The 12,591-nt window shown below is 43.5% G+C and overlaps 1 protein-coding gene across 1 annotated transcript in view; it reads left to right on the top strand.

The window, feature by feature from the left end:
- Gadl1 (glutamate decarboxylase like 1) overlaps nt 1-12,591 on the top strand; it is a 141,517-nt gene that overhangs the window by 10,319 nt on the left and 118,607 nt on the right. Inside the window, exons 4-7 of the mRNA XM_028767413.1 lie at nt 2,917-3,023; nt 3,750-3,865; nt 10,507-10,586; nt 10,723-10,777. Coding sequence (XP_028623246.1) covers nt 2,917-3,023; nt 3,750-3,865; nt 10,507-10,586; nt 10,723-10,777 — 358 coding nt within the window. The remainder of the gene's footprint in view (nt 1-2,916; nt 3,024-3,749; nt 3,866-10,506; nt 10,587-10,722; nt 10,778-12,591) is intronic.

Here is a 12,591-nt window from a genome sequence, read left to right as displayed (position 1 = left end):
CCCCCCCCCCACACATACACACACACACTCACATGCACACGCACACACCCAAATCTGAGTGACTAGATGGGATGAATTAAGAGGACACTTCCTTTACCCAATGAGAGATTGTAGCAGTTTGGACTCAGGGTTTAGAAGATGAACCACGAAAGCATTGCTCCATCATTATGGCACTTGGTAGACAAGCATAGGACCTGGGTAGTAGCACACATTTGTAGTCCTAGCACTGGGAAGGTGGAGGGAGATGAGTCTTTTAGCCAGTTAGTATAGTCATATTCGAAAGCCCAGGTCCCTGGGAGACGCTGCCCCTCAAAGCACCATTGGACTCAAGCATGAACACACACAGGGACATGCGTACACGAATGTGCACACACTTAGAAGATAACATGTAAAGGAGTAGACAAGTGTTGGATCTTGGAAATGGGGGTCAGAGAGAAGTTTCTTGGCTAATGCCTGGGCTTCCAGCCTTTGTGACTGGGATCATGGCTGTGCTATTGGGTGGCACCAGATGCTGTAAGAGAACACCAGTTCCCAACTGTGCAGTGAATGAGGCAATATCAAAATTTCCGTTTCCATTGGTGACTGATGAATTTGCAATGAGTTTGAGACAGTCAACCATACTGAGAGATCCCAGGGCCTGGAATTCTGATATGGATTTTGAAAGGTGGAAATGTGAAAGAAACTGGGGATACTTTAGAAATGCTGGGTATGGATGAGATGCCCCAGCTAGTGATTCCTGACCCTGACTACTTATTGGAACTAACCTGAGGACCCCTGGGATCTGAACAGACTAATGAAATTCACATACTGTATGGATTTAAGGTCTTTAGTGAGCAACCAGGGTAGAAAAACCACAGCCATGAGGACAGAGATTGAGGAAAGAGCAAGACTCAGGGCTTCAGGACCAAGACTTGAAGACACCAAACTTCTAATGGTTAGGAGGGAGATTATCAGCCATAGTGGAGGGAGGGAGAAGGGGAAAGCCAAGACAAGTATGACAAGAAGCCATAGGAGAGGGACCATGTGACCAGGACAGTATGCTAACCCAAGATGAAGACTGACAGTTTATGAATTAGCCCCAGAGATGTCAGGGTGAGCACATGGACATGACAGTGTCTCCATGAGGACAGACATAGTCGCCATGTTCCAGGGCTGGAAGACTCAGACAGTCAGAGAGGATGGCCAAATCTCACTCTTCAGATCTCTGCCCTTAGGGTTTCAGAACTCTTTTCTTGAGTTACTTGACCTGGTACATTTAGAGGTCTATGATGTGTTAAGTTACTGCCCCACTGCACTATCCGCTCAGAATATGCCTGCCCTCATGACGCCATCCATTTGCCTTTATCCACGTGTCCATTCCCAGTATAGAGTTGAGCCAAAATTTAGTAATAGCCTCACAATAAACTGAACGATTATTTTATCTGTATTTCAACCCCTCCATAAATATACACAGACTTTCACACTGTCTGTGTGTATAAAATGGTTTCACACCATGGTGGGAGTTTAGCCTATCTTATATTTAAGAGGATCTGTAGAGTGCTTGGCACACCGGCAGACGTGACCTTCTTAGAATAGTAGGTGTTTGTTCCTTGTTGCCTTTGTTTCAAAGCTGTCCCTTCCAGATGTTAAAATACTTAAACATTAATGTGTCTGCCTAGCCTAAATATTTAGAGTCAACATTTATTCACATACAATTTAATTAATGTACAATCACTTCATTGTAAAGGAAGTTGGAGCTATTTAGTGACTCTTAGTCATCTGGAGAGAGAAGAGACCTATTCATTACATAACCAGGCATTATATGTATGCATATGTAATATAGTACTATAAACACTGATATAGCTGATGGAGTTTGGGGTACTGTTCTGGAACTGGGAAGCTGCTCTGGGTGGAGTTCAAAGGGCAGGCATGTACTAAGCACATGGGATCAACATGAGGGGTTGGAGAGGGAGACTGTGGGATGAACATGCAGGGAGGGAGGATGCAAGTCAGACTGGTACAGTCTTAGTGACAATTTTCACTGACCCCAGAGAAATCTCTACAAGGACCAGTCATCAAATATGGATGCCACAGGGAGAGGTGTGGCCATATGGCTGCTCCTTCAACTGAGAAGATCCTAAGAAGGTCACAGTAGCAAGGCTCTCTGGTGATGGTATCCTTGCCTAGAGGAAGAAATCAGGACAGAACTTGTCAGTAAAACCATCACACAATGAGAGCTACTCATAGAACACTCCCTACCTGTGTAGATATAGAGTAGGAAAAGCCATGTTTAGGACACAGAACTTCCATGTAGAGAGAGTGCACTTGTATGTACTGATGAACTTGAAAAAGATGGCTACCAAGACAATAGCTGCTCTTTAGTTAGTCTTAACAACCAATTTCCTAGATCCAAACAAAGGAGCGGCCATTTCTCATGGCTGACACATAGATGATTCCCTGCCTTCAATTCCCTATGGAATAGAAGGTTCCTGAAGTAGCTTGCTAGGGACACCAACTATGGACATTTAACCTTATCTAGCAGTAGTAGTAGCAGTAGCAGTAGCAGTAGCAGTAGCAGCAGCAGCAGCAGTAGCAGCAGCAGCAGCAGCAGCAGCAGCAGTAGCAGCAGCAGCAGCAGCAGCAGCAGTAGCAGCAGCAGTAGCAGCAGCAGCAGCAGCAGCAGCAGCAGCAGCAGTAGCAGTAGCAGTAGCAGTAGCAGTAGCAGTAGCAGCAGCAGCAGCAGTAGCAGTAGCAGCAGCAGTAATCGTTGCCAATGGAGTCTTCTCTAGTTCCAAGGGATAGATCTACAGAGACCTCCACTTGGCAGCCATTGGGTTTCATGGGTTTCATGGAACTCACTCTATACCTTTCTCGGGACCCCCAAAGGGATGTTTTGACTCTAGTCATAGAAGTGAAGTGTTTTTTATATCTGTCTAGTTATACGTATGAGGTGTCCCCAGTGTTTCTGTTAGTGGAAGAGGCGGTTCTGAAGAAAATGATTGAATGTGTTGGCTGGAAAGAAGGGGATGGAATATTTAACCCAGGTGAGTACCACTGGTGACCTCCATCACCCTCCCACTTGGAGCATCTACACATCTATTCAGTGGAGGAACCTCTCCTTGCAGGCATACATGTGGCCAAAATGTTGGCAGACCATGAGCCAACTAAATCTGTTTCATCGTGTGATTGAAATTTTCACAAATGCTAAGTCATCATATACAAACTTAACAAATGGAATGTCTGCAATTTAGGATGTACATATCAACCACTTAAGATTTTTGTCTAACACAAGGGAGTCCCTCAGCTGTTGGGAGCTTAGAGAGGTACTGCTAAGTCCTCTGGGTTTTTAAGGCAATGTTTCACCAGAATTTTCAGAGCATCTTAGTTTATTCTACAGTGTTTTTCTAGGGCTGGAGATGAGCATGTATTTCCACTTCAGTTCCAGAAAGAGGTGACAGACAGGGTGTTATAAACAACACAGCTTTGAATATCATCCTAAGTTCAGGCTGAAAGGTTCAACATTTTAGTTGGGGGAAGAAAAAGAGTCCTAAGCCAAAAGGATAGGCCTAAATTTGCTCTTTCCTGAGATAAAAAGGGTCTGAAATTTAGGAGAGCATAGCTGAGACATCTGGGGTATTTGGGTGCCTTTCACAGTGAGTTTTGGTTAGACAGAGGTAGCCCTAGCTATTCAATGCTTCCAAGCCTATTTGTTTTTCGGGGGTGTTAGGACTTCATGCTGTAAATGTGACCTTTAAATTTTTTCTTTGCAGGTGGCTCTGTGTCCAATATGTGTGCAATGAATTTAGCTAGATACAGATATTGCCCTGATATCAAGGAGAAAGGCCTGTCTGGTTTGCCAAGATTAATCCTTTTCACATCGGCAGAGGTAAAGCACTATTCCTGAAGGTGGATACGTTTTCATTTCTTCCTGAGGATGTGCTAGTTAACAGTTCATTTGCCTGAGGATTCCTTTTGTGATTTTGATCCTATCTGCATGTGATTGATGTGCATTACCTATGATATAGTATTTCATTTCAAAGGTAAATCAGATTACTCTGGTTTTTTGACCCCCTGGCCACTCAGTTTCACTTAAAATTGTAGTCTGGCCACCACAGGGTGCTGATACCCAATGAATGCATGTCTACAATGTAATCCTTAGGCTACAGTACAACCCAAGATTCATGGAAGAGGGCATGGGAAGACTGTAAAAGCCAGAAGATCAGGGCATCTCCTGTAAGGCAGTGTCTTCTACATATAACAGGGAGAGGCACTCATTAAATCTCACCAATATGGTTGCCTAAACAAGACCAGCATCATGACAACATCAGATGATGTGCCGATGTGGATGGGGGAAAATTTGCCAAAACTCCACCCCTAGATGAAGAGCTCCAGGTAGCTAATAGATGCAGGAAGAGGAGGAATCAGGCTTCTCCAGGGTCAAGCTCCCCAGTGGGTTATCTAATCCCTAAGTGATCAGCACTAAACATATATACATATGCACAACAGTAGAAAGACTCAGCAAGGTTTGTATGTGTCTGTGTGTGTGTGCGTGCGTGCACTCGCACTCATGTGCAAACACCATAGATTTCATTTGGAAGTACTAGCTCCCTCTCTGTGACTCTTTCCTTCAAGTGTTCTTGTTTTATTAGAACTCAGATCATGACTGATGTCAGATGTGTTCTCCACTCATAATTCCTTGCAAAGTTCCTTTGGTTAAGTAATGGAAGGTTTTTTTAAATCATTCCTTTGAAGGTAGAGAGGAAGGCAGAAGACTTCAGTAACCACTGATGTCTCACATACATGTGCACATGCACACATGTACACACACACACACACACACACACACAATCCAGAGTCACCAAGGTTCTCACATCTTCTTTCGTTCCCTAGTGAAGTGTAAGGTGAAGATGTGGATGAGTGTATTGACTTTGAGTTAGGCCACCAGATTTGATTCCAATCTTAGCACATATGATCTGAGTGAAATTACAAAAGTTCATGCCACCTCTGTGCTTTGCTTTCCTATTCTTAACCAGTATAACTGTTGTCTCTTGTCTCTCAAATTATCCCCAAACTGCAGCCACCATTCTAAGCCAGTTCTAAGCCTCTGAGATCCTGGAAAGTTGTGTCATCCTTGGCTGGGCTCCTTTACCTGATTGGAACAGGGATGGTCCAGCTGACTGGTTCCAGTGACCCCTCTCTACACTGTGCCCTTGCACAGTGCACCCCAACAGACAGTGCAGGCATACTCTGAGAAACCTAGGAACACACCAGTCACTGAGTGCTATATCAGAACTGGTATATTGCCAGTCTAGACTCATTTTTGTAACAAAGCAAGACATATTTCAGACTCCTACCCAAGAAATGGAGAAAGTAGAATCTGATGCTAAGTGAACTTATACAAGGTCTGAAGTCAGGGATCCCTGAGCAATGGACCCACAAAAGCAATCTATTAGCCACACCATACTCATCAAAGAGAAGATGCTTGCAAAGACTGAAGGTTATTGCCTTCACAGTAGAATCTGGTTCATATTAGAAGAAAAAGAGCTGGCCATTATCAATAGGAGGAGAAAGAGTCAGCCCCAGTGAGATGGGTATACATGGATGGTCTAGCTTAAGGTCAGTCTTATCAGAAAGAGACTCTTGTTCCCTATATTCTACTTTTTGTGTGGTTCCAGTGGATCTCTGTTCATTCCCAGGGTAGCTATTCTGTCAAAAGCTGGAGGTGGGCTCCCATCCAAGTACTATAAGGGCCTGGCTTTCCTTAGCTTCCAAGGTCAGACAAGACAGGGCCCAAACACATGACAAGAAAGAGAAAAGGGAATACTGGGTCTGGAAGGGTAAGAGTGGGAGGGGATTGGGGATATGAGTGGGGAGGAGTTCAGGAGCAAGTCAAACCAAAACAAAGTATGTATGAAAACGTCAAAAGGAGACTTATTACTTCTTATCCTCAAGACAAACAAAACAAAAAACCAAAGCAAACCAAACAAAAACAAAACAAAACAAAAACTCAAACCAAAGTTGGCTAAAATCTAAACATTGTCTATGACTTTCAGCTGGGCTTTCCTGAGCAATTCATTTTCTTCTATGAGATAAAAAGTCACTTTATTATTACAAGAGTTTATGCCTTGAGGGTCCTCAGCAAAGAGAACCCTAGCCAAGTTTTGTGTTTTCTTCCTGCTCTTGGCTCTGGTTAGCTCTGTGCTGACAAGAGAGCAGAAGTGAGGGCAGCGGCACCTTTGGAGACTCAACTGGGTGGTACCAGGACATCAGCATCTTACCTTGGGCAACGTGCTTCTTCATAAGCTGGGTCTTCTGTAGGCAGAGTAGGATGTTTGGAACTGTGAAAATACATGCCTATTTGGGATTATTATGGGATAGAGCTTCCCTCTTTATGCTACAGCCCAGTCTATTCCAGACGTAGGGACCAAAGTCATCAGCTGTATATAGTGCTGTTTCATCTCCTGGGCAGGCTGATGAGACCCTGCCCCTGTCTTCTCTTCCATGTCTTCTTGCACATTATGTCTTCGCTTGGTTTAACTCTTCTATGCTAGAGTCTTCTTCTGGAAGGGTTACCCCTGGGAATGGAAGAAGTTTAACAGAGGCTGAGAATGAAGATGGCAATGGGGATGACTGGCAGTCATATTAGGAAGAGAGAAGACACCAGGTTCTTAAGTTGTTATGAAGCCAGAACCTAGTGATCCTTCCAGTCCCCCAGAGACATGGCTAACTAACATGGAAGCAGAAATTGGGTTTAGAAAACCAAAACGCAGGATGTAAATCCCATGTCTGTGAGCCTTGAGTGTATAGTCATAGACTCAACCTGTCCATCCTGATGCAACTTGCACCCTCTTCCTTTCCCTGCTTCAGGTCATAGCATCTACATTATTTTAATTTCCATCTTAATGACCACCCTCATTGCTTATTATAACAAATAATAAAAAAAAAACTAGCTAAAAACAGAATTACACAACGTTGTGTTTGGTAAAGTCCTCAAGGCTCAGGGTAGTCACTGGCTGTATGTCATCGTTTGCCTTTATAAGTTTAGTTAGCGGAGACCCAGTGGCCCACAGTCCCTCCACGGTTCTATCAGTAATTCTTTTTTTTTCAATCTTCGTTCTGCCCCACATCCCCGCATCCCTTCTTTACATATCCAGATATGGAATGCATATATCTTGCCCTGAAGGTGTTCCTGCATACTCCCCCTTTTGACTGTAATTCACCTCTTGTTACTGGCTAGCAAGGCCATCACTGTGGACTCCTGAGCTGTCACTGGTCTTTCCACAGTGGCCTTTCCAGTGCTGAGAGGAGAGATGTGATACAACTTTATATTTGTGACTTAGTACTTTTCTATGAGTGTCTTGAGTATGAAGGGAGAGGGGTTTTTGGGGTTCGTAAGCAGAGAGATTCATTTCAGAAACAGCACAGAGCAGAGATCATTGTCTTGGCACTACAAGATGAGGGTCATAAGGAAGCACTCACACAGTAAGTGACCTGGAACCAGTTCCTTCTAAGCAGGGTAGGCACCAAGGAAGGAAGAGGCCTAGGCTGCTGATCTCGGGCTGCTCTTCCTTGAACCTTGTACCTCAGTGCTTCCCTGATGTGCTACTTTGCCTAAGGAATACACAAACAAGCATCTACTTATTCTAGGTAGGGCATGTTTGAAACAGCAAAGAAACAATGCCACATAAGTTTAGCTGGTGATGCAGTGAACTTGCCAAGGTTACTTAAAGGAGTGTAGGTATGGGTCGGGTGTTATATCTAGGAGCATGGGTGCTCCAAGGTCCACAGCATCTGAAAAGCCAGCATGGGCAAAACTCATGAAAGCTGAATCCCTGGAGTTGGCTGTATGACTTGCAAGTGACTCATCAAGCTGGGGAATTTCTTCTCCTGACAACTGTCAGCACTCTTAGAACTTTGGAGAGGAGCATTGTGAGTCCTGTAAGTTTCAGGAACTCCCTGAGTCTTGTAGATCTTTCTTACTTCCCAAGCCTTAGGGGACTGTTTTTATTCAGAGGAAATTGATACACAACACCCCCTGAGTTGGAGTGGGATGGATCCCAGGTCTTCCCAGCAGGAAAGCAAGTGCCCTTTAAGATGTGCAGAGCATGAAAGTGAAGGCCATCCATCTGCATCGACCCTGGCATCTTTAGGAGTGGGACTTATCTTACATAGTCAGAGAAATCTCCAGAGCATTTCTGCTTTCCCTCCCTGGAAGGGAAACAATGACAAAGTCTGCTTTCCTTACCTGAAACCTTGAGCATCAAATTAGTCAGCACTAGACCAAAAGTATTCTGGACACAGCACACACCAATCAACAATGCATCCTGAAAGCCAAGATCACAGGGAAAACATCCAAAGTCATGGACAAAGCATCCTAACAAGGACCAGAAAGTGACACTTCAGCTCGGGGCTGACTTTCATGTGACGCTCCCTAGCTCACTCACTGATTCATCTTTGTGAAAACTGGTACCACTGGGGTGGTTATGCCTTCTGTAGATTTACAAAACCTATGAGGAGGCTGAGTTTTAGAATGCCCGATTTGTCTTTGGTCAGTGATGGGAATAACTACTATTTACTTCAAAATGCAGTTATTACTTCTCGGGTCCAGACACTTAAGGTTTTCCTTTGTCCTCAACGAGTTGAAATATCTGAAGCCTTACTCCATTTTCTCTCCTCTTTCTGGGCCCTTTTTCTCAGAAACTCTCAGATGTTTGCCTTTTAGTTGGCAGGCATTAAAAATAAATTTGTTTATCTGCACTAGAGGATGCTACTGGGCTGTCCCGGGTCCTGACATTTTGGGCATTAACTCCATGGCTGTTATTCTGATTCCCGGTCTAGACTTTTGCTCAGCAAAGGACTGGTTGGAGACAGTGTATTGTTTCTCGTGGGGAGAGGGCTGTGATTTTCCTTACCATCAGACGTCACTGGAAGCAGGCTAGCATCTATCATTAGGAAATCAATAGCTGCTCGGCTGGCAGAACGCACATCTCTGGTGAGAAATAATTCACCTTGGTTGTGTCACCTCAGTTGTGCAGGAGTGTTGCCCCCAGCCAGCACAGGCTGATGTAGCCCGTAGACATTAATTACATTTTTTATGTATATTATTACCCTCCAATATGCATATGTTCTGTGACACCCTGAAATAAATGCATCCTGCGGGCGTTTGGGATGTGTCCTGCTTGATATTTGGAAATTAATTATTTAGGATGGTCTCATTTTTCCTGGTTGTACGACTCCTTCTGCATTTTATTTTTACAGGGTTTTTTTTTTTCTTAAAAAAAAAAAAGCTTTCCCATTTGACAAAAGGAGGAAAAAAAATGACCACATTTGAGAAAATATATCAAGCTAAATGTGAAGGCATGACTATTCTTTTAATGCATTCTTCCCTACAAATTAAAGTTACTTTTTTTTTTTGGTATAGTAATGTTCTTTATTGCCTTTGTTTCTCTGGCATGAAAAAGAACGACTTGACCACCTGTCCCCCTTCATACACAAAGAATGGCGTCTTCGAGGTTGGAGTGCTAATTATGGGATAAGCTTTGAAGGGTGAGGCAGAGGGTCCAACATCTTGCCAGTATTTGTCAACAGGAAATAGGCTACACTCACCAGACCCAACTACTGACCATATTCCTGCCATGCTGGAGGACAGTCATTGCCTATCAATATTACTTTGATTCATGCGATGCTGTCCGTATTTCTATAGTCTGATTTTAGCTTTGTTTTCAATGTTATAAAATTAGTTTAGTGTCTGATCTCTGTTTATCACCGATATTTTTTTTTTAGGAAATAATTAAACCTTTCTCTTGTCATCTTTGAGATAGCTTCTTGTCTCTCCTCAGAGGGTTTTAGGTCAGCAGTGGACTAAATTCTAAGCTTACATTAACTCGCCCATAATAGTTCTGTCAAGAGAGACTTTTCTTCCAAAAGATCAAGAACCTTCTGTGACCCAGTCTGCTCCACGCATTAAGCCGGGTTCACACGTTAACCATTTCTTTCTGTGACGAGCTGATGGCATAGGCATTATTGATACAATGCTTTCTGGATTAGCAAACCTAGTTCGTTGTTTATTCAAGGTTCCACAAATGCTGCTTTCTCTGACCCCAAAGTCAACTGTCTCTGCCACTCATTAAGCCGCTCAGTCCAGTTATCATTTTCTTTTTCTTTCTTTCTTTCTTTCTTTCTTTCTTTCTTTCTTTCTTTCTTTCTTTATTTATTTATTTATTTATTTTTTATTAGTTTTTCGAGACATGGTTTCTCTTTATAGCCCGGGCTGTCCTGGAACTCACTCTGTAGACCAGGCTGGCCTCAAACTCAGAAATCTGCCTTCCTCTGCCTCCCAAGTGCTGGGATTAAAGGCGTGCGCCACCACCGCCCGGCTAAGTTATCATTTTCTTTTTTCTACGCGATTCTGTTGCGAAGACTGCACCAAACCTATGAAGACACACGCAGCAGAGCAGTTTAGACAGTAAATAATACGTGTTCCATGCTTGCATTCAATTCTGACCCTCCCCTCTCCCTCCAATTCAGTGTCATTACTCCATGAAGAAAGCGGCCTCCTTCCTTGGGATTGGCACCCAGAACGTGTACTTTGTAGAAACAGATGGAAGGTAACAGGGGCGGGGTGGGGGTGGGGGTCAGGGCAGAAGCGTCGCGGGTGGAGGGGGAGATTCTGCCTTCTAAAAGCACAGCCTTTGCCTGTTAAGTACTGAGCATAACGGAATGTGTCAACTTTGTACCCCTCAGAGGTAAAATGATACCGGAGGAGCTGGAGAAACAAATCTGGCAAGCCAGACAAGAGGTGAGAGAGAGGGTTTGGGAGAGATGGGCGTGGGTGGTGCCCATGAGGCAGAGAACTCAGAGAGAATGCAGACCACCAACCTGCTGTAGGGGTGTGTGAGACAGGAGCGCATGTCAGGGTTAACACGGGGAAACTGGGGAGCTGTCTTACATAAGTTCTATTTCTTGGTGTACGGCTCTCTGATTTCTTGGGGATTTTCATTTCTGGGTGATCAGAGTCTGTAAACATGGCTGTCATGGGCAGGCGGTCTGGAGATCTCCCCCTGTCCTCACTTGGGGGATTTCTTAGTCTAGCACTTCTGTGCCAGAATGTTCTATTTTCCCGAGCTGCTTGAATAGATAATGCTGACGTGTTTGCTGCTGGAGAAAGCCAGACCTGACCGTGCTTAACTGATATGACTCTGCAAGGCTGGTGGTCTTCACACAGGACTGAAAGCATGGCTGGCTGCGTTCATCCCAGACTGCTTCTTGGGTTCAAACTGTTTGCTGCACCCATAGCACCCATACTGTCTTTCTAGTCTTTCCTGCCATGAAGCTCCTCCCTTTCTCCACTGCCGACGCACTGTAAACAGGTGGTTTATGCAAATGGTGTATTCTCATAGGCGCTTTCATTGGAAGATGGATGGATTCATTACTTTAAGCCTTAATATATTTATATTCTTATACTCTATCTTTTCAAATTTTGTAAAATTACTTTACCCTGGGGTATGCTAAATTACTATATCTGGTCCAGAGTCTATACTTAATTATTTTTTTTTTACTTTGTTTCTTTTTTTTGTTTTTTTTACTTTGTTTCTTTTTTTTTTTTGAACATGAAATGCTTTTTTATAGCATGTTTTACAAGGGGAGGGGGCAAGAGGGTCCAGGTGGTGGAAAAGTACAAAATCTTCTTGGCCTGTGCCTTATACTTAATTATTTTAATTACATTTTATTTATTTGGTGGATGAGGTGGGGGGGTGCATGCCATGGTCCATATAGAGAGGTCAGAGGACAACTTTTAAGAGTTGGTTCTCTCCTTCCACCACCTGGGTTCTGAGGATCAAATTTAGATTTTCAGACTTGGTAGCAGGTGCCTTTATTCTGTAGCCATCTTGCTGGCCTTGGAGTCTGTACTTTAAAAAAAAATCTGTTACTATTGTAGGTGTGTTGTCTTCAGATGTGTGTCTTCAAACCTACATACATCGTTTTAGTTACCACCTTACTGTCTGTGTACACATGATCATTGTTTGGGGCTCCACATGGTCACAGTCTCACTTGGGGTAAAATTCTCTAAAGTAGGGTCAGATATTTTTCCCTTCATTTGTTTACTCGGTCCCTCCATTTCCCCTCCCTCCCTTCCTGTTCTCTCTCTTTACCTTCCCCACCCCTTCCCTTCCTTCTTCCTTTTCTCTGTCCATCTGTCTGTCTATCTGTCTGTCTCTGCTCTTCAGATTTTTCATCATAGATGGCTTTGAAGTTTACAGAGCAGATGTAGCATGCCTCTCGCCACCCATCATACACACTCACGGATGTGGTTAACTTCTTCCTCCATTTCCACCTCAGTCCCCTTCACTGCTCCAGATTCTGAGACAACCCCCCCCACACACACACACATCATTCCATCAATCCAGAAATAGTTGAGTATGTCTGTAAAGTATAGGCATTTTTATTTTTAAAATAGTACTGTGACAATAAGGGCAATCATTTCTTGATACAATAAAATATTCACTTTATACTAAAAATTTCCCTTTTCCTTTTAAAACAATAGCTGGCTTACTTAAGAATTCAGAAAAGAAAATCCTATATGTCATATCTATATCTACGTCTACGTCTACA

Source organism: Grammomys surdaster, unplaced genomic scaffold, assembly GCF_004785775.1.
Source record: "Grammomys surdaster isolate TR1022 unplaced genomic scaffold, NIH_TR_1.0 172, whole genome shotgun sequence".
Lineage (NCBI taxonomy): Eukaryota > Metazoa > Chordata > Mammalia > Rodentia > Muridae > Grammomys > Grammomys surdaster.
The sequence above is the reverse complement of the archived record's forward strand: the minus strand, read 5'-3'. Positions and strand labels throughout refer to the sequence as shown.